General features: G+C 27.6%; 1 protein-coding gene across 2 annotated transcripts; it reads right to left on the minus strand.

Moving 5' to 3' along the window:
• Window positions 1-80: 80 nt before the first annotated feature.
• Window positions 81-18,815, minus strand: LOC145192363 (ATP-binding cassette sub-family D member 3-like). Of its 2 annotated transcripts, XM_090069139.1 has the most exons (24): window positions 18,566-18,815; window positions 18,427-18,463; window positions 16,428-16,471; window positions 16,049-16,100; window positions 15,074-15,162; window positions 14,710-14,779; window positions 14,480-14,506; window positions 12,689-12,759; window positions 12,233-12,302; window positions 11,891-11,944; window positions 11,708-11,764; window positions 11,303-11,373; window positions 10,964-11,053; window positions 10,468-10,537; window positions 10,044-10,113; window positions 9,795-9,889; window positions 9,568-9,659; window positions 7,975-8,057; window positions 4,662-4,882; window positions 2,185-2,364; window positions 1,964-2,059; window positions 635-739; window positions 486-542; window positions 81-402 (listed from the first exon to the last, which is right to left on the minus strand). In XM_090069139.1, exons 1-24 carry the CDS (start codon window positions 18,703-18,705, stop codon window positions 325-327), a joined length of 2,019 nt encoding a protein of 672 aa, XP_089925265.1. In that variant the 5' UTR covers window positions 18,706-18,815; the 3' UTR covers window positions 81-324. The 2 variants fall into 2 exon arrangements, with proteins under 2 accessions (XP_089925265.1, XP_089925271.1); XM_090069145.1 differs by lacking the exons at window positions 18,427-18,463; window positions 18,566-18,815 and adding an exon at window positions 16,831-16,886.
• Between the last annotated feature and the right edge of the window lie 1,647 nt (window positions 18,816-20,462).

Consider the following 20,462-nt stretch of genomic DNA (forward strand, 5'->3'; position numbering starts at 1 on the left):
CTCCTCAGTATTTTCCTTCCGGTTCTCTCCCTAAAGCTCTGATAAAATATTGGTTTATCATCTAAAATTAGTTGATAAAATTTTTGGTAAATAATTTATGATAATATACTATATGATAATTATGAGCATTATAACAATATGCACAGTAGTAAAATAAAGCTCTTTTTTCATAAGTTATTTAATTGCTGATTACGATTAAGTTCAAGTTAAAAAGAAAAAGAAAATTTAAAAAATATTGTAAATTTTTAAGCAATACGTAAAAGACGTGTAAGAAGAGTTAAATTGCGCTTTAAAAAGTTAATCAGTTAAAATTTCATACTGAATTCACGAACCAAACTCTGTAGTACTCTCGTCAATCGGCTTGTATTCATAGCTGCCTTTGCCATCCATGTATAACACGTACTAAAGAAGCGAAATCTCTTAAAACACGTTGGATGTTCCACAGATTAAATTTACGAATGAGTAATAAGAAAAAAAATATAAACCTCGTGATACTTCCAGAGCGATTTGCGATGAGATACAGTAAACAATGTAATCCCAACCTTAAAAAACACAATCAAAAAAAATTTAACTTCTAAAGGACTTTTTAAAGATTGCATATTCAATTTAAAGTTTTATGTTACATTTACCCTACCTGTCTGCAATGAGCGTAGATGTAACCTTCAACGTCCACACTTACAGCGCTTGTACACTCGTCCAAAATGGCGAATTGTGGAGCATGATAAAACAAACGTGCCATCTGCCAAAAAACGATAAAAAAAAAAAAAAAAATCATACACAGGAAAATGTTTAATGACAATACTGAAGTCTGAGGCCTAACTTTTGTTAAACCGATTCCCATTTCAATAACAATTTCGGCAAAGGAAATTGATATACTATAGTGTATTTTGCTTTCACTATGCAGAAAAGCATATAATAACACTGTATATCACTATACCAAAAAAAAATAGTCAAATTATTTAGAGCAATTTATAAAATTTTTTTAAGATAAGTTTTTTCAATTAAATTATCAAATGTTAAAATGATGTGCAAATGACCATGATATATATATATATATATATATATATATATATATATATATATATATATATATATATATCATGATCATTTATATCATCATATATATCATTTATTTCATCATATATATCATCAAACGCTTACGTAAAACAAGAGTTATTTACCGTTTAATAGTACACACATATAGTCAGTTGTGAATAAAATAATAGGAGTGATTAACAAAATAATTATTTATAATAATTTTATCTAAACTTAAATTTAAATTAATTTTTTAGGAATAACTGGAGCAAATGTTATATAATGAAACGCGAGTATAAAGAATTGCTTGCACTTTTAAAGTTACGGTGGGGAAATCCCAAATTTTATATATAAACATTATTATTAGATTTGTTCACTAAAATAACATATCTACAGTTTACTATCAACCTATTTATATTAGCTTTTTATTTATTTGGCTTTACTTATATTTAATAAAGCTAAGATTGTTAGTGTTAATTTAATGAAATATACTTGGTAATCGATTGAGTTTATTTTCTAATTATGGGTCGTACATCGCATAGTAGTGCAGAAAAATGATAACAAACTATTAAATTAAAACAAGAAGGGAGAACATTTATTTAAGAAACATATTGCTCTCCCATTAATGATCAGAAATGGAAAAATGGAAGAATTGGAGCAGCCATGTCTAAACCATCAAATAAAGTTAAAGAATTCTAGAGCAAAAAAGATCTATAGCTAAAAAAGATGATGTAAAAGCTGCTTCAAGTAGAGATAAAGTGAAAAATATAAACAACTGAAGAAAACTATTATTGATCATATCTAAGAATGTAATTTTAGTGATAAAGAAAAATTAAAAAATTCAATTTTTGTGATTAATGTAAAACAACAAATCATCACAAAGCAAAGGATTATTAGATTTAAGTGTATCAATACTATTTATACTCACAGCAACTCTTTGTTTTTCTCCGCCACTGAGAACATCAATCCAATCTTGAACGCTATCCCAACCTCCTTCACGCTCAAGAATATATCCCAAATGTACCTGCAAACAATAACCTCACAAAAAAGTAAAAAATTATCCAAGTTTTAAAAATCAAAAAAAATAAAAAATCTTATCTCTGAAGCAGATAAGGTAACCATAAAAGAAAAAAGAAAGTTTTTTTTAACTGTATCCAGCATTGCTACAAGATCATTATCAGTTATTCTTTTACATTTCATCTGAGCTATTGAGTCTGGATAAATAATTTGGTCTCTTAATGTTCCAATAGTCATGTATGGTCGCTGTGGAACATAGAACAACTTGCCAGCATGAGGTTTAGTGATAGAGCCACCATAAGCTGGCCACAACTACAAAAAAGAATTAAGATGATTATATTTAAACAAATTTAAAAAATCCTACACATTTTTGTGATACTAGACTAAACTTGCATTTTAAAAAAAAATAAATTCTATTTAAAAGGGGTTTTTCAAGTCATAAGCTCTTCAATTTATATTTGGCACAAAAAATTGCTTAGCTAAAGCAACAATCCATGTTTAAGAAACTTTTTTTATGTCAATAAACGTTCATTTTTTTGAACTAAACAAACAATTCACTTATATGACTTTAAGAAAAAAATTTTTCAAAATCCAAACCCACATATCTATCTTTAAAAATATCCAAACTCACATATCTATCACTAAAAAAGTCCAAACTCACATATCTATCACTAAAAATGTATTTAATTTTTTGATTTTTTTTTAACTGTAAAAAGAAGCTAAAAAATCAAACTTAATCTGAAAGATCTCATGACTTTGATAACACTCAACTCCCGCATAAAAATTGGGAGTAAAAGAAGTCAGTAAATCTTTTTAATTTTTTTTTTATTTTAAACATAAGTTATTTACCAGTTAGCAACAAACAAACGTTTTTGTGTAATATATTTAAATGCCATATTATCTACAGTGCATTAATTTTTATTTTTATCTGTTTTTCAAATTTTCATTTTCAAGTTAAAAAAAAGTAACTTCATGAAAGGGATGACAGTGTATATACTTATAAGATACCTATTTACTTACAAGATACTTATAAGTATGTATTTACTTACAAGATACCTTGAAAACTTTTTAGCTGGCAAACCACTTACTGCTCTGCAGTATTAAAATATTATTATTGATCTAAAAAGAATTATCTGATCAACAGAGAAAATGAATTTCAATTACATTTCTTTCACAAAAGATGCCTTCAACTAACTTAGTTGACTACAAGGTTGAAGAAAAAGCTAACAATAATGTAAAGGAGAAAATCAGAATTAGCCATAAAAACATTTAAGATGCTTCTTCAATCTTCGCACATTTCATTAATAACTATTCTTATCTACATAATTGCAGTTAAAAGTTTTGAAGAGAAGAGAACTTGCAATTGGCTTTTCTTTTCTACACATTCAAAAACTCTAACTGTTGTCACTGATCTGTTGATGTGTTTCAACAGTTTATTCACTGCTACATTATATAAAAGGAGAAGAGAACTTGCAATTGGCTTTCTTGATGTGTTTCAACAGTTTATTCACTGCTACATAAAAGTAAAAGGAAAAACAAGATAAGGTTCTGAGAGTTTGATTTGTGATGAAAAAATCTGTGAAAGCGTCAGTAAGAACCTCAAGAAACCTAATAAAACTAAGAACAAAAAGTTTGATAGTTTTAGTCTGTACTTTTTATTAAATGATCAATTAGTTTACCAATTGCTTAATTGTTTTTTTTAGTATACTAACGAATATTCTGTCATTGTGTAATAAAATATTGTCTAGATTGGCATAGTATCAGTGATTGTGTTATCAGAAAGTTCTGCAAGAACTGTTCACACAGGATGTTGCTCAAAATAAATTAGAGTATTAGGAATGATTATGAGAAAATTAACATTTACGCTTGACATGTCTAAATAGAAATTTTATATATTACTGTGAATTTTTAGTAACTTTTATTCAGGCAAGGTATTGAGGCAACCCTTTCTTCCTTAAAATTGTCAGGATGTTAGAAATGTTAAAGATATTTGTCTAAAAGGTGACTTTACTAAAATGAAGCCCTTTATAGAATTTGAAGGTGCATGATTACTTGTCAATTTGATAAAAGCATAACCAAATAGCTTACCACCATCAGCATGTCTTTTTTTGCAATGAAGCTATAAATAGATTAGTAGCTTGTTCAATTAATCTGTTTTCACAATAACTAAATTGTGCGCTATTTATTAATAGACCTCATTCTAAGAATTCTGCTAACTACAAGTGAACAGCACATTAAATAATTTCTATGCTTCTACTAGTAGTTATTGATAGTAGTTTGGTAACTTTTCAGGTACTACACCAAGCTGAGATTTTTTATTTGTTGTGGGAGTGGTTGATGATCTGAGGATAAACTGCAGCAGCTACCAACTTAAACTTATACATACATCAAATCCTGAAAGCTACAAGCTTGGAATAAAAATATAAAAGATTTACCAATTCCAACATTAAAAGATGTTGGATTTACTTTGGTGAACATATTGGTGAAGAGTTAAAATAAAGATAATTATATATGATTAAAACTTCCCAATTTGAATACATAAATATCACAAAAATAATATAACTAATAAGATTTAAGAAACATTTTGAATCAACATAAAAAGAACTTGCCTCGCCAAGTATTCTAAAAAGTGTTGACTTTCCACAACCATTGGGACCACATACCAAAACATTATGTCCTGCAACAACCTCAAATGTCAGTTCCTTCAACAGGACATCACCATTTGGTGTTACTAAAGGAACCTGGTCGAAACGGATAATATAATCTTTTTCAATGAAAACAACTTTATGACTCATGTCAATTTGAACTCTTCCTACTTGATTGACTTGGTCTAAATTAAATTTATAAAACAATTAATTGTTATCATTTAACTTTCGTTTTGATTGTATTTAAAATTTAGTAAAAGACATTCTGGTAATTGAAAAATTGAGTATGGAATACTGTCTGACATAAAATGATACATATTTACATTATAAATAAATGGTTGTTTAGCATATCAATATAACTAAACAAAGTTGATATTAACAAAGTTGATATTAAAATAGTTATACTTGTTCCTTTATAACATCCATGTTACAGTCGTACAACTTTTTATTTGGAATAAATTGTATAAACAAAATTTAAAAAATTAATAAAAAATTATATATTGGTACCAAAATCAATTAAAAAAGAAAATCACCACATGCTTTTATGAAGACTTGAATATGTTTTGGCATAGATATAATTTTATGAATATGTTTTGGCATAGATATAATTTTATGAATGTTTTGGCATAGATATAATTAGATGCATAGATAATTCCTTTGGAATATAATTAGATAATTATAATTATGGATAATTAAGATATAATTAGATAATTATGGATATAATTAAAGATAATTATATATAATTAATAATAATAATTATATATATATATATATATATATATATATATATATATATATATATATATATATATATATATATATATATATATATATATATATATATATATATATATATATATATATATATATATGGAAGTTTGAATTTTTTATCCCTCACCCTTTTTTTCTGTGAGGCTAATGAAAAAGAACTCTATCATTAACTTTATGAAAATTGGATAATATATACAGGAGGATTCTCAAAAAACAAAGATTTTGAAAATTGATGTACTTTATAAAACACTTCAGCTTTATTGCTTGCATATTGAGTGTTAATCAATTGCAGTTTATTACTTCTTAGTTCACTTTCTATTTTATACAGTAATAATTACTTTTAAAGAACATCATTGAAACAAGACAAAAGTAAAACATTTATTTGCTTGGCTTGTATAAACAAAAAAACTTTTGTAGCTAAGTTACCTGGCTTTTTGGACATTTACTCCACCTTCAAAAGGTTGAGAAAAAAACTGTTAGAGATGCAAGCCGACAATGTTTTTAGACAATGGCAACAATATAAAGCAAGGCCATATGAAATAAAGCAGCATTCAATCTAGAGGTTGGAGAAATAACATTGAGTGGAAGGCTCTGCAGAAACACAAAACTTGTCAAACTACTTATTAAAAATCAAAGGAAAGCAACCTTTTTTGGATTATTCAACAGTTTACTTGATATTGCTCATGCGGATGCTCTTAAATTGATCACCATTCCAGAAGACAAGAACTTATTGCTCAGAAGCAAAAAGGATAGCCATGGTTGATGGGAGCTGTGGACATGGTTCACACATGCCTTGAACAGCATGCACAACAGCATTTAGATGCTGAATTGGAACACTTTGAAAATTCCCAAGCAGATATTGAAGCATCAACAAGCCAGGCTGTGGTCAAATCTGATTCCCCACCATGATCTACGGTAGAATATTACAATCCTCTTGCCTTCTTAGGTGCTTCCACTAGTATTGCAACATTAAACATAATGTCACCTAAACTATTGTCTGCTCATGAGTGAACAAAATTCTCATCATGATAGGCTACCTTCATTTAGAAAAAATTTGCTTCCAGTCTTGGGCATGCTGTTATTGATTTGAATACAAACAGGACCACTGTTTATCTTTTCAGAGCAACACCAATGTGTAGTTAAAGCACCAAATTTTGAGTTCAAAAATGTTTTACCTTTAATAATGTAGTGTGGGATGAAAAATTAATTATAGATTTAACTTCTAAAACGCTTGTAGAGCGTCTTCTAGTCCTAATATCTGGTGTTGGAGTGGAGCAGCTATTTGGTGTTCCAAAGCTTGCGCCAGAAATTGACTTGGCCCAAGCTAAGATCATTATTAAGTAATTGGAGGAGTGGGATTTTATCGAAATGTAGTGTTGTGGTTTGGCATTAAAACATCTAACACTGGAACTTATTCAGGTACTTGCAGTATGATTAAGCAAAAATTTAGACAAGATATACTATTCTAGGAATATTGCCATCATATAATTGAGTTAGTAGTTGGTGCTGTATTCATGACAACAAGTCATGGATCTACTGGTCCTGAAGTTTTGCTCTATAAACGATTTTAGAAGCACTGGCAGTTCATTGATTGCAAGAATTTTCAACTAGCTTAAACAGATGAATGAGATATCTTTATTGGAGGCAGCCTTTTATGAGGAGTTAATTTTCAAGTGCCAGGTGCTATATATTGTCCCAGACTAATGTTGATATATATATATATATGCATATATATATATATATATACATATATATATATATATATATATATATATATATATATATATATATATATATATATATATATGCATCAGGCAGAACCAGTTAAGCCTGGTGGCAATTACTGTAATTTGTGCCTGACTGAAAAGTAGCACATTACTTCGAAACAAGACTTGCTCAATAAACGAAGCAAACTAACATCAAAGTGCCGCCATGAAAATAAATTTTTAATTAAAAACTTTAATGCCATCATAGCACGCTCAATAGCACTTTTTTCGTATTTTTTGTAGTTACATTTTTTTATGGTTTATAACATCTGATGATCGCTATTGCGTGAAACTTTAAGTAATGTAATATAAACCAAGCTAATTTTTTAGCTTATATAATAACAATAATAATAATATATTCGCTCTACTTATTCTATGCTGTATTGAGCACTCTTACTGGAAATTAACATAAGTTCTACAGTACTTTATATAATATATATTATATATATATATATATATTGTCTGAAAAATAAAATTTAAAAAATGTATCATATACATGCCAAATATGATATTTTCATATTTGGCATATATGCAGTACATTTTTTCCATAGTCATGCAACTTTAACTTAATATCTATAGATGGTCAATCAAGCGTCAACAATCAAAATATTGAACATTTTAGAAATACAGTATCAATGCTATTCCATTTTTTTGTTTTCAAGTGAAGCTATCTACTTTGAAATGCCTTTAACTGACCAAATATACATTTTAATTTTTTTAATAGAGTTTGCATATATCACCTGTTTTAGCTGTGCCACGAACATAAATATTTTTCTTCATGTCATTAAGAACATCCATGAGTAGAATTACCCTCGTAGTGAATCTAGATTGAAGAGATTTTTGAATTGTTGAAGAAAATCAGATGAACAAAAGAATTGCTCAAGAAAATCAGATGAAAAAAAGAGAATGCTATTGTATAAATAATATTTAATAAAACTGGAAAGCTTAATAAAACTGGAATTTAAATTCTTTAAATCTATCTCTCTTTTTATAAACTCTCCTCATTTTTTAAACTAAATAAATCAAAAAAGTTTAAAAATTGCTTTAAAACAAAAATTAAAAAAGGGTAACTTGCTTTTAAAGAAAAACAATTTTCTTCTTTATCAGAGAAACTTTTAAATTACTGTTGCACAAAATTATTCTGCACATGAAGAAAATAAAAAATGTCTATTTTTAAAGTAAAAACCCATAGAAACTCAGTTTTTGTCATTTATTTGTTAAATTCTAAATACATCTTACAGTTACAATTTAACAAATACAATAAAAAATTTTTTTTTACAAAAAAAGTGTTTGACAAGTTGGTCAATTTATGACACCCTACTTTGGTTTTACACCAATTTGATGAAAAATGATAGATGATGAATTGTTGTCATCATTCACAACAAATAATGTGAAATATCATTTGTATAAATTGTACACTAAGAAAATTTTTTTTTTATGTGAATACTCAAAAAAAAGCACAAAAAATCAATAAAAAGGACAAAACATCATGAAATTGCATTATGTTTATTATGGTCTAATTTCATGGAAAAAAACCTGGGTCATAACAATCGATAAAGTTAAGTAATTGTATTAAGCTAAAAGTCATGCAAATAAGCCAATACTTTGGAATGAATTTCTTTAGATGGAAGCAAGTAATTTCATTAAAATGTTTAGTCCATGGTATGGTAAGCTAGAAACAGAACTTTAGCTAAAATTTTTAATAGCAGCTAAGCAAAAGGAGCTCTAAGATGATAAGAGAGCATATGGCTGTTTTTAATGTAATAAAAATAGTTTTCATTGATGGAAAAAAGGATCAATATCTCTGAAATATCATTCTCAAACAGAACCTACTCAAGTGCACAAAAATTAAAAATTAAATCCAACTTTGCTCTTTAGCATTCAGTCTAAGCACACTAAAGTGTTAAGAAATGGTTGTCAAAAAAATCTAGTAAATACATAAACAGCAACCTCAACCTCTTCTTATTAAGAACACCTTTTAAATACTTCCTGTAAGATGACAACAAATTAGCAACCTAACAAATTAGCAACCCTCAAGTTGATCATCAAAAGAGAATTGGAGTAATATTCTAACTGAAAATTTCTTATTTTAGAAAGTGTAAGTTAAATTCTTTTCTCAGAAACTTTAAATCAAATTTTGGATATAAATAATATAACAAAAAGCATGAAAAAAATTTACATAATTCAGATTTGAGTGCATTTTTACTAGTAAACAAAATTTAAAAAAAAATATAACCAACTAATTTCCAGATGATAACTTTTTCTTTAAAAGTTTAGAGTAAATAAAAAAAATAGAAATAAGTTACAATAGTAGAATATGTGAAATAACGCACCCTGACAACCTAGTAAGCTCTCGATCCACTAACGATAGCCTCCTTAGGGCATCAGCCATCTTCAATAATATCTTACCTGTTGCATAATACTCCTAAAAAAAATAGCAAAAACAAAAGCTTAATGATTCTCTAGAGACGCATATAAAAAATCTCATAAAAATATCAGTAAATAAATTTAAAGATATTACCATTTGGAATAAAATAACAAAAATAAAAAAGAAACATACTTCCATGATTTCTACACTTTTCATTTTTTTATGCCTTTCATTATTTGAGAAAAAACTTATGGCCATGGCACAAATTGTGACAATTTTGGCGAGATCTAAGAAAACAATAAAAAATATTTTAAGCAACTTTTAAAAAATGCCTAAGAATGATATGGTATTTTTAATCAGTAAAAAACTGTAACATAATAAAAGAACATTGTTTAGCACTATGATATAGAAAAACTTATAGGAAAGTTGATTCAAACATACGCTTAGCAATAATATTGTCAGCCATACGAGTTAAAAATCTAAACATCAACATATGGTGCAAATTGCTTGCCTAAAACAAAAACGATTTTTGCATGAATAGCAACAATAATAATTTTGTTGCCTAATTATTGTACTATTGCAAACATTCTCTATTGCATATACTTTGTTTGCTCAAATTAAATGTTTGGTATATCTTTATTTGTTAAAACTGAATATTTTGTGTGATAATTCTAAAGTTCTTTATAAACAGTGTTTGTTATAGCAGATATTGTCTGTATTTCTTTGAAACTTACATGATACTTTTTTTATAAATCATTTACATTTTAGTCAACAGTAATAAAGTATAAAAAAAAGTAATTCCATATACTAAGTATGCAAATATTTCTTTGTTGCTAAAATTACAAAATCATTACAAAATCTTTACCAGCCTGTTGAAAGATTCACAAAGTGTTTTCTTTTCCTTATCTTGGCCTTGGTAAAATGCAATTTCTTCGCTAAAGCAAATTTTCAGTTTTATTTTTTTATAAAAATAATCAATATAAAAAGGAATATAAAAATCTACATACATACACACACACACACACACACTCACACACACACACACTCACACACACACACACACATACATACATACATACATACATACATACATACATACATACATACATACATACATACATACATACATACATACATACATACATACATACATACATACATACATATATACAAAATGTATGTACATATATATATATATATATATATATATATATATATATATATATATATATATATATATATATATATATATATATATATATATATATACAATATGTAATAAATATACAAAATGTTTATACATACATATATACAATATATGCAAAATTATAACTGTATATATAAAATACAAGGATTTTTACCAATTAGTAATAATTCGTGAATTAGCTGAACGAAACTCTCCTTCAAGTCTTTGTCCATCAGAAGTAAGTTGTCTAACTGGTTTTCTAAGTCTAAATGCAAAAGTTGCTTTTTAGGTAAATTTTAAGATTATAACTAGAAAAAAAAAGGATTGAGCAATTCTATCAGGCAGATAAAAGTTGAGTTTCCTTTTGTTGACTGTAACAAACTTCAAAATAAGAAACTTTTTTTTGCAAATTTACAACTATGTTTGGTTAAATTTAACTGCATGTATTCATAATTTGTCAATTAAATCAAAATTGAAAAAATTATATTAAAGAAGTTAGAAAATAAAACAGCACCTGGTCAATAAAAACCCAGATGCAATTAAATAACCAGAAATAAGTAAGTATCCCATCAAAGCAAGAGGTGTCTAAATTTAAAATTTTTTTATTTTTTCTTACTACCATCTGCTAGAATTTATTAAAATGACATTTCACATTTTAAAATGATATTTTAAAAATATTTTTTAACAAAACTTCTTTTAAAATAAACATTTACCAAAAAAAAGCTGATAAAACTAACATTTAAACATGTTTTTCTAATAAAAATATTAATTAATTAAAAATATAATAAATATTTGAGATTCTGAAAATATTCTTAGATACTGATTATATTTTATATACTTTTTATACTGATTATATTTTTAGAGTGAAAAAATATCTAAAAATTTATTTAATTTACTATTTAACTATTATCTAACTCACCTTATACCCAGAGGTGTAAACCAAAGCTTTCACATACAAAATTATATCCAAAACAGGCTAAACAAAATGTTGATTTAAAAGTGTTATCATTCCACAAGGATGTACAACTACATGCTTCCATCTTGCAAATCCTTAAGTAAAAACTATGGAGTTCAGTTGCTAAAAACAAATTGTAAAAAATACCTTAGTGATCTTTAAGTAAAGATTGACAAAAGATTCACAAAACTTGTCAACATCCTGAAAAAAATTAATTGATTAATTTTTCTTTAAAGGTTGTTATGACATATCTTTGTTACTTTTTACATACTTAAGACTTTTGGAATTCTTTTTACAGAATGGTTCTTGGTGTGATAAAACCTCAATACCATTCTATCATAATAAATTAAAACTTATTTTTTACTTTTTTTAAGTAATACTATGGACTTGATTTAATCTTTAAATGCAAGGTTAGGTTTTTTTTCTCTGTAATTTAACAAAGTAACATATAGTAAAACAACATAAAGTTAAAAATTAAAAAAGATATACTTCTGTTAAAAGCTGATCTGGGTGAAGAATTCTTCCATCCAGGTTGTTCATTTTATAGAAATTCATTCCACTGCAACAACAAAAAAAACTAATTTAATAACATAGATTTACATACATATATTACGTTACATTACCTTACCTTACATTACATTACCTTACATTACATTACATTACATTACATTACATTACATTACATACATGCATGAGAGAGACAGAGAGAGAGACAGAGAGAGACAGAGACAAAGAGAAAGAGACAGAGAGAAAGAGACAGAGAGAAAGAGACAGAGAGAAAGAGACAGAGAATAGGATTTAGTCTGTTTGAAAGTACCAAAAATGAATAAGGTCATTTTTTAAAGGTAATCTCCATGCTCCTCCAAGATCAACTTTATATAATTTCTTAAAACAGGTTTCTTACAAAAAGAAAAATGTAAAAACCTTTACAAAAATTTAACATACTCTAAATAATGATCTTGCAAATTAAATGTTAATCTTGAACGTAAACTGATCTTCAACTCATCAATAGAAAACTAAATTTGAAAAACATCTCATTAATGGGTATTTAAAATTACTAAACTTCTAGCATTTCATTTTAAGAAATTAGGAGAAAAATGCTAAAACTTCAATTTTCAATAAATAAAGTTTTACATTTGGAAAAAAATCAAAACCTTTGTGAAATCATATTTATAAAAATACCGAAAATAAACATTTTATACTTATTAAAAATACTTAGGACAAATATATATCTGAGTCAAATAAGGCAATTATTTAACTCAGAAAAATTTTTTGCTAACTTTAACTCTCGACTGTTATATTCAATTTCATGTAAATTGTAACATAAACTAAATTTTTTTTTTCGTTGAAAAGAAAGTTCTTTCACACTTTCATGCAATAGTTTAATTCATTACAATCTTCTGAATAAATACAATCCATCTACAATATAATTGATATTATTACCAACAAAAATTCTCCATTCATTTGGAAAAAAAAATGGATCTCATTCTTGTAGAAACTGCCTGGCTGTGCCTCAAAGAATTTATGAATGTTGGCTTTAAGTTGGCAAGCATGGTCAGACCTCTTCTCTGACATGTGAAATTGTAGGGCACAGAAAAGGTGACAGTTGCTTGGAGAGATGTCTGGAGAATATGGCAGGTGAGACAAGATCTCCCATCCCATCTCTATAAGCTTAAGACATATTGATTTTGCTATGTGTGGCCGCACATTGTTGTGCAGAAAAAAAATCTTTTGGTGCTGCAGCTACATCTGAGTTACTTTCTACCTGAGTCTTTCCAGTTGGTGACAGTAATAGTGAGCAATTATGGTGGTGTTGGAAAGGAGGGCCTTAAAATGCACAATGCCATGTATATCCTACCACACTGAGAAAAGGACTTTCTTTTGGTGAAGATCTGCTTTGGGCTCTTTTTGTGCCATCTCTTCAGCATCAGCCTATTGACACTTTTATATACAGTTTACATAAAGTATCAACTTCTTATTGCCAGTAATAAAGTGATCTAACTACTCAAAACCTTGCTTTTATGAGACAAAAAAGTGCATCTCCAAACACATGTTCTTGTCATGTTGTGTCAGACTGTGGGGAGCCCATATCCCCACTTAAAAACATTTCCCAATGAATGAACATCGCAGTGTGGATGCTATACAACAGTTACTATATAGAAGAGTCTAAGATCCTCCTCCACCAGTTTGCACAACACTTCAGAATCAACTTAAATTGGATGACTAGACTTTGGACAATCTTTGAGTCAGAAGTCATTAGAACAAAAATCTACGAAACAAATTTGACAAGTGTATTTGGTAATACTGCCTTAACCTAGGGCTTTGCATATGTTTAATTGGGCCTTAAAGAAACCAAAAAGAAACTTATATAAGATGAAATGTCAAATATGTGATTTTTGATCTAACATTTTATGTTAAATCACCTGTACTAGCTTATATATATATATATATATATATATATATATATATATATATATATATATATATATATATATATATATATATATATATATATATATATATATATATATATATATATATAAGCTAGTATAGGTGACAATATACTGTTGATGTATTAAAAAAAAATGCTAAGAACTTTCTAGAAATTCATAGAACTTTTCCATGCTCTAATGAGATCCATTTTTAATCACGCAAGTGGGATAAAACATTCCTTTAAACCCAACAATTTATTGATAAAAAATGCTATGAAAAAGAAACTAATATATGTAAACAAACCTTTAACATCTGCGTTACAAGAGCAATCTGTAATAATAAATGTGTCTCAAAATAATAATCAATCATAAGAAAGTCAAAAATCATTAAAAACGAAACCTTGATATATTATAATATTTCCCATTAACAAAAAATTAGAAGTATTTAATTACAAAAAACCCTTCAATAAACAATATTTAATTAGCTAGTAACAAACACATAAAGCATAAATAAAAAAAAGTAGTGTAACATACAACAGGCATTGCAGTAAGATATTTAAATGCACTATCTTTAAAAGATTCCAAATCTTTTGCTATAATTGATCTAAGAGAGAAAGATTTAAAACCAATTAAGTGAATGGGAATGAGGTACAAAAAATTTCTCAAGAATCAGCAGATATTGTTAATTACTGGATGGATAAATTTTATGTCAAGTTTTAAAAGTAACACCATTTTATTTGGATTGGGTTGCCATTTGGATGAAAATTTAATAACACTGGATTTAAGAAATAATAGAAACTTAATGCAAGAAAAATATTTGTAGCAAAAAAATCCTAGATTTTCTCCCAGTAACAGGGATGATTATTAACAGTACTGAGTATTTCTAATAATTAATTACCTTTCCATTGATGTTGTCATAGAGATCATCCAAACATCACAAAATGTTCTTGATATTAATGACAATGCAATAAAGATTAGTCGGGCAGTCTAGATGATATAATATACTATAGTACATGCTTTTTAAATGAGAAAATCTTCATGTTAAAACTTAGAATAGTAAAAGTTAGAATATGCAAAAACAGTTAATAAATCTTCAACAAAATTTTGTTGGTAATCTTACTTCCAGAGGGAGGTTATTACACAATTTGGGACAAAGCTCTTGCCTCCTGTAAAAGTCAAATCCACTTATTGTTTTTTTTTTTTTATTAAAAATATTTGTAGTAGCATTATTTCCATTAAACAAACAACAATATTTTAATTATATACAACATAAATCCAAGGGAGCTCGAAAAAAAAAATCCAAAGGAACTAGAAAAAAAAGGAGAGACTTATATTTTAAAATATTGGAGTTTTATGCCATACTCTTAAACCATTGGATTGTTGGGAAGAAATATAAAACTTGTTAAATTTTTTTTCAAATTGTATCCTTATGTCTTCCTATTACAGTACACACAAGGATATTAGAGCATAATAACAGTTCTCTAAGAGAAAACTGAAAATAAATTAGTAAGTAAAAAATCAAGTAAATAACTTTGTTAAAAATAGGAATAAATTGGATTTAAAAATTTCGTTTTACTGTATTATAATAAATGAAAGAGACATTTGCTGAATAAAAAGCAAATGTAAGTTGCATAATCTTTATTTACAAAATCTCTTTAGCTGCTAAATTAATCAATTATTTTATTTAACAGGGTTATAAAACAAGAGGATTGAGGAAGGGATAAATTTGTAAATGAAGCTTATATCATTACTTTTTAAAACAAGAAACAGAATCATTTATTAGACTTCATTTTAAAGTTAATACTGAAATAAACATATGCTTTATTAATAATGTTTCCCTTTAGAGTAAATTCATAAGATCATTAAAACATACCTCTTTAGAAAAAGGGCCTGGAATGAGAACCTTCACCATTCTTAGTGTCTGCCTTAAATGATTGAGTAAAAAACAAAGAAATATCAAATGACATGGATAAAAACATACTTAACTAAAAAAAAAAAACACAAATAAAATTAACTTCATTCACTGAAGATTTATATTTTTAAGTTCAGAGTAAATTAGCAAATTTAGTTTTATATTGAAACTTATAGAGAAGACTAGTACAGAAGACCCTTTGATCCAACTATCTCTAATAAGGCATGTATATACATTCATTTACTAAAGTCTAGATTGCCTAAAGAAAGGAAATGATGTATAATTTGTGTGATTGTCTGAGTGAACACAAAAAAATTTTCAATTTAACTATAAATTTTACCGCAAAAAATTTGAATCCACTACTCCTTTATACTCTTTTGGGTTCTAAGTGTAAAAAAAAAAAGCTTAAACAAAAAAAAAAAACATAAAATAAATAATCAGCAAATATTATTACTGTTGTAATTGTATGCCAATGCATATATACAAATACATTAATATAAAATATTATATATATGTATGTATGTATGTATGTATGTATGTATGTATGTATGTATGTATGTATGTATGTATGTATGTATGTATGTATGTATGTATGTATGTATATATATATATATATATACATATATATACATATATATACATACACACATTTATACAGTATGTAACAAAATTATTCATACCCATAAGAAAAATGAAAATTTTTTAAAGTATATTATATTAGGCAGCATCAAAAGTATGCATACCTTTCAACATTTTATTTGTTTCATAGTTAAATAATAAATAGTATGAGGCCCTTTGACATTGATTACTGCTTGCTAGCAATTAAGAAAACTATCAACTATGTTTTGTAAATAATTTTGAGCAATATTATGCCAACTTGCCTCCAAAGCTAAAAGTTTTGCTTTTTGGTACTGTGGTCATCCCTATTAACTTTGTCATCCAAATAGTACCACAACTTTTCAAATGGATTCAATTGATATCCAGGCTTTGAAAAGGCCAATCTAATTCTGTTTCATTTTCTTCAAAAAATTCTTTGGCAATCCTACTGTTATATTTTGGATCATTGTCTTGTTGGATGACAAATTGATCCGGTAATTCTTATTTATTAATGAGGGGGGGGGGGGGGGCAGGGCATAAAGTTTATATATTCAGCTCTTGTTAATTTTTCATCAATTAAAACTAATTCCATTATAATTGAAACAATCGTAAACAAGTATATTGCGACCTGTGTTTGATGGTTGCTGCCATAACTTTTTTGTCCAAAGGTTTTCCTTTTCTTTTCCATAAATTTGGTCTTTTTTTGGAACTCTTTAGTTTAAATAAACTTTCATCAGACCACACTGACTTCTAAAAAGTAAACTTTGACTTTGGAAAGTACTTTTTTGCCAAGGCAAATCATTTTATTTTATTTTTTCTTAAAATAAAGTGTTTATTTGACACAGGACACACAAAACTCTACATAGCAAAGTCTGTTGCATTGTTTGTTCAGAAATATTCATGCATAGTTTCTCTTTAATATTCTGGCAGAAATAACAGGCTCTCACTTTACTTCTTGCAAAATATGTTTATTTTCTCTAGACATTGCTTTTGGTGGATGGTCAGAATATACTTTATTTTGCACACTTTAAGTTTTCTTTTTTGAATGTATTATTGACTTGCTTTAATTATACTTTTCAGCAATTTTTCTATATATTAAAAGTCACTTTTATGATAATCAACAATCAATTGCTGTACTTTAACACTTATATGGTGTTTCTTAGCATCTTGGAAAATGTTTAAGATGAAACAAAAGAAACAATTCTTAAAATACTTTAAATTTTACACTTATAGTGCAAATACAAAAAAATTAAAGAACTTGTTGGCTAAAAAAAATCAAAAAACAAACTTACAGCAATAAATAAATTGATGGATATGAATACTTTTGTCATTTAAAAAACTGTACTTTTAATGTTATATGCTAAATATAACATTGAATACATAGCATAGCAATTTAACATCATAATTATCAACACAGAATTATTCTTAATAATCATGTTTACATGAGTTTATATTTCATTATATAGAAATACAGAATAAATACATTAGAGTATAAACACAAAATTTACTAATATGCTAGAGGTATGAATAATTTTCTCACATGTTGTATATATATTATGCACACACACACACACACACACACACACACACACACACACACACACACACACACACACACACACACACACACACACACACACACACACACACACACACACACACACACACAATATACACACACATGCACACACAAACACACACAACTACTTTTACAACAATAATAAATTGCCTTACAAATTTACCTCATCAGGAAGTTTAACACTTGAATAAACATTTTTCCTACAGAAAAAAAATATTAAAAAAAATTTTTTTTTTTAATTTACATGAGATTATTTATCCAGAACTTTTTATTATATTCATCATTAAAAGTTTAGAATTTACCATTTTGGCAATTTCTTGCTCCAATGAAACCCAGATACAACTGCGGCAGTTGATGCAGCTATAGAAACAATAAGTAAAATATTTCTTGACGTTAGGTTGCTGTTTGTTTGAAATAATATTTTGCTCCAACTAGGCGCCATTGATATAAAATTTACTTTTAGTATATTTCTAATATATTTCCAATATCTATGAAATACTATTTCATGGCTGTTGATTGCTGTAGGACATAAAACATTTAAGTATCATACAAAATAGTAATTTCTTCATTTTGTGTGTGTGTGTGTGTGTGTGTGTGTGTGTGTGTGTGTGTGTGTGTGTGTGTGTGTGTGTGTGTGTGTGTGTCTGTTTATATGATAAATTTAAACAAACAAACATACATACATACATACATACATACATACATACATACATACATACATACATACATACATACATACATACATACATACATACATACATACATACATACATACATACATACATACATACATACATACATACATACATACATACATACATACATACATAATGTAAAACTAGATTTCAATTGGTTACTTAAGTTGTTTTTTTTTTAAAGAAATAATATTATATATGTGTATCAACTGTTTATGTAAGGAAAAAATCAATTTTAATCTATTTAATGGTGAATACTGATAATGTTGACACACTTGCATAAATATTGTTTCTTAAGAAGAGAGCTCCAAAAATTTACGTTTATTTACTACAGAATATTGATATAATTTGAATAAAAAAGTACAGTAATAACAATGAGTTTCAAAAATTCGATTAGATTTTAGAAGTCATTTCAAAAGTGAAATAAAAATTTTTTTTCTAGCTATATATTTATAAACAACAAGTTTTCTACCAATCAGAAGTTGTTTCTCCGGGTGATTGTAAGCAAACGCTAGATTTTTCGGAAATTTGAGTTTTCCGGTCAAAAAGTTTGTCAACAAAAAAAAAATCCCGTCTAGTTAAAAACTGGACATGTCAAATATCAGAGCTAATCTGGTCCAGAACGAGAATCCTTCTGTCATTTGAATATAGCTAAAAATGCAATAAAAAAGACTGAAGTATTTTTATAAATGTAACGTCTGGTTGTCTGAAGGTCAGTAAATACAATACTAGCTTAGGTAAGTTATTACATTTGTCACATTAGGTCAAAATGAAGAAAAACATCAAGCTGAGTTTCAGAAGAAACCCTCTGGAGGGATTAATATACAGGGTGCTTCCACGAAGCTCCTTAATCGAAATTTTGTCCTATTTTCACTTTAAAGAGCGCTTTAGCTCCGTTAAACTGTTGCGGCGTTTAGCGCAAGCACTACTTCCAAAAATGACCATGTACTTTAGTCCATCGAATTTAAATCTGGCGAATAAGGCGATCACTCTACGGATGTAACAAAATCAGAAAAATAGGTCTTGCACCAATCTTGCGTAATTTTAAACTTGTGAGCTGGGGCGAAATCCTGTTAAAAGGTTCATTTTGTATTGCCAAAGTGCTTTTGTGACCGCGGAAGTACTACGGGTTCAAGAATGTTTCAACGATACACTTCTTGGTTAATTTTTATACCTTAGTTGATGAAAACAAGAGGTGTTTTGCCACTTACACAAATTCTATCCCAAACCATGATGGAGTGCGGTTTTGTTAATGCTCAACAACTGCGAACATTCCAGAAGTTTTTTTGAACCAAATTCTGTCGTTTTTATTGTTGTGAGCATGTTCCACCGTAAAGAGCTTTACATCTGTCAAAAGAGCTCTCTGCCAGTCGCGATTTGCGTGATTACGTTGAAGACGTTTTGTTTTCAAGCGTCAGAAGATAAACCTTTTTGAGGTTATGGGGTTTGAAGTTTAAGTTGTTTTCGACGAACCGAGTTACTAAAGTTAAATCACAGGTCTTAT

This window comes from Hydra viridissima, unplaced genomic scaffold, assembly GCF_058129835.1.
Source record: "Hydra viridissima isolate aposymbiotic clone 2 unplaced genomic scaffold, HvirCarnegie_v1 scaffold_1, whole genome shotgun sequence".
Classification (NCBI taxonomy): Eukaryota; Metazoa; Cnidaria; class Hydrozoa; order Anthoathecata; family Hydridae; genus Hydra; species Hydra viridissima.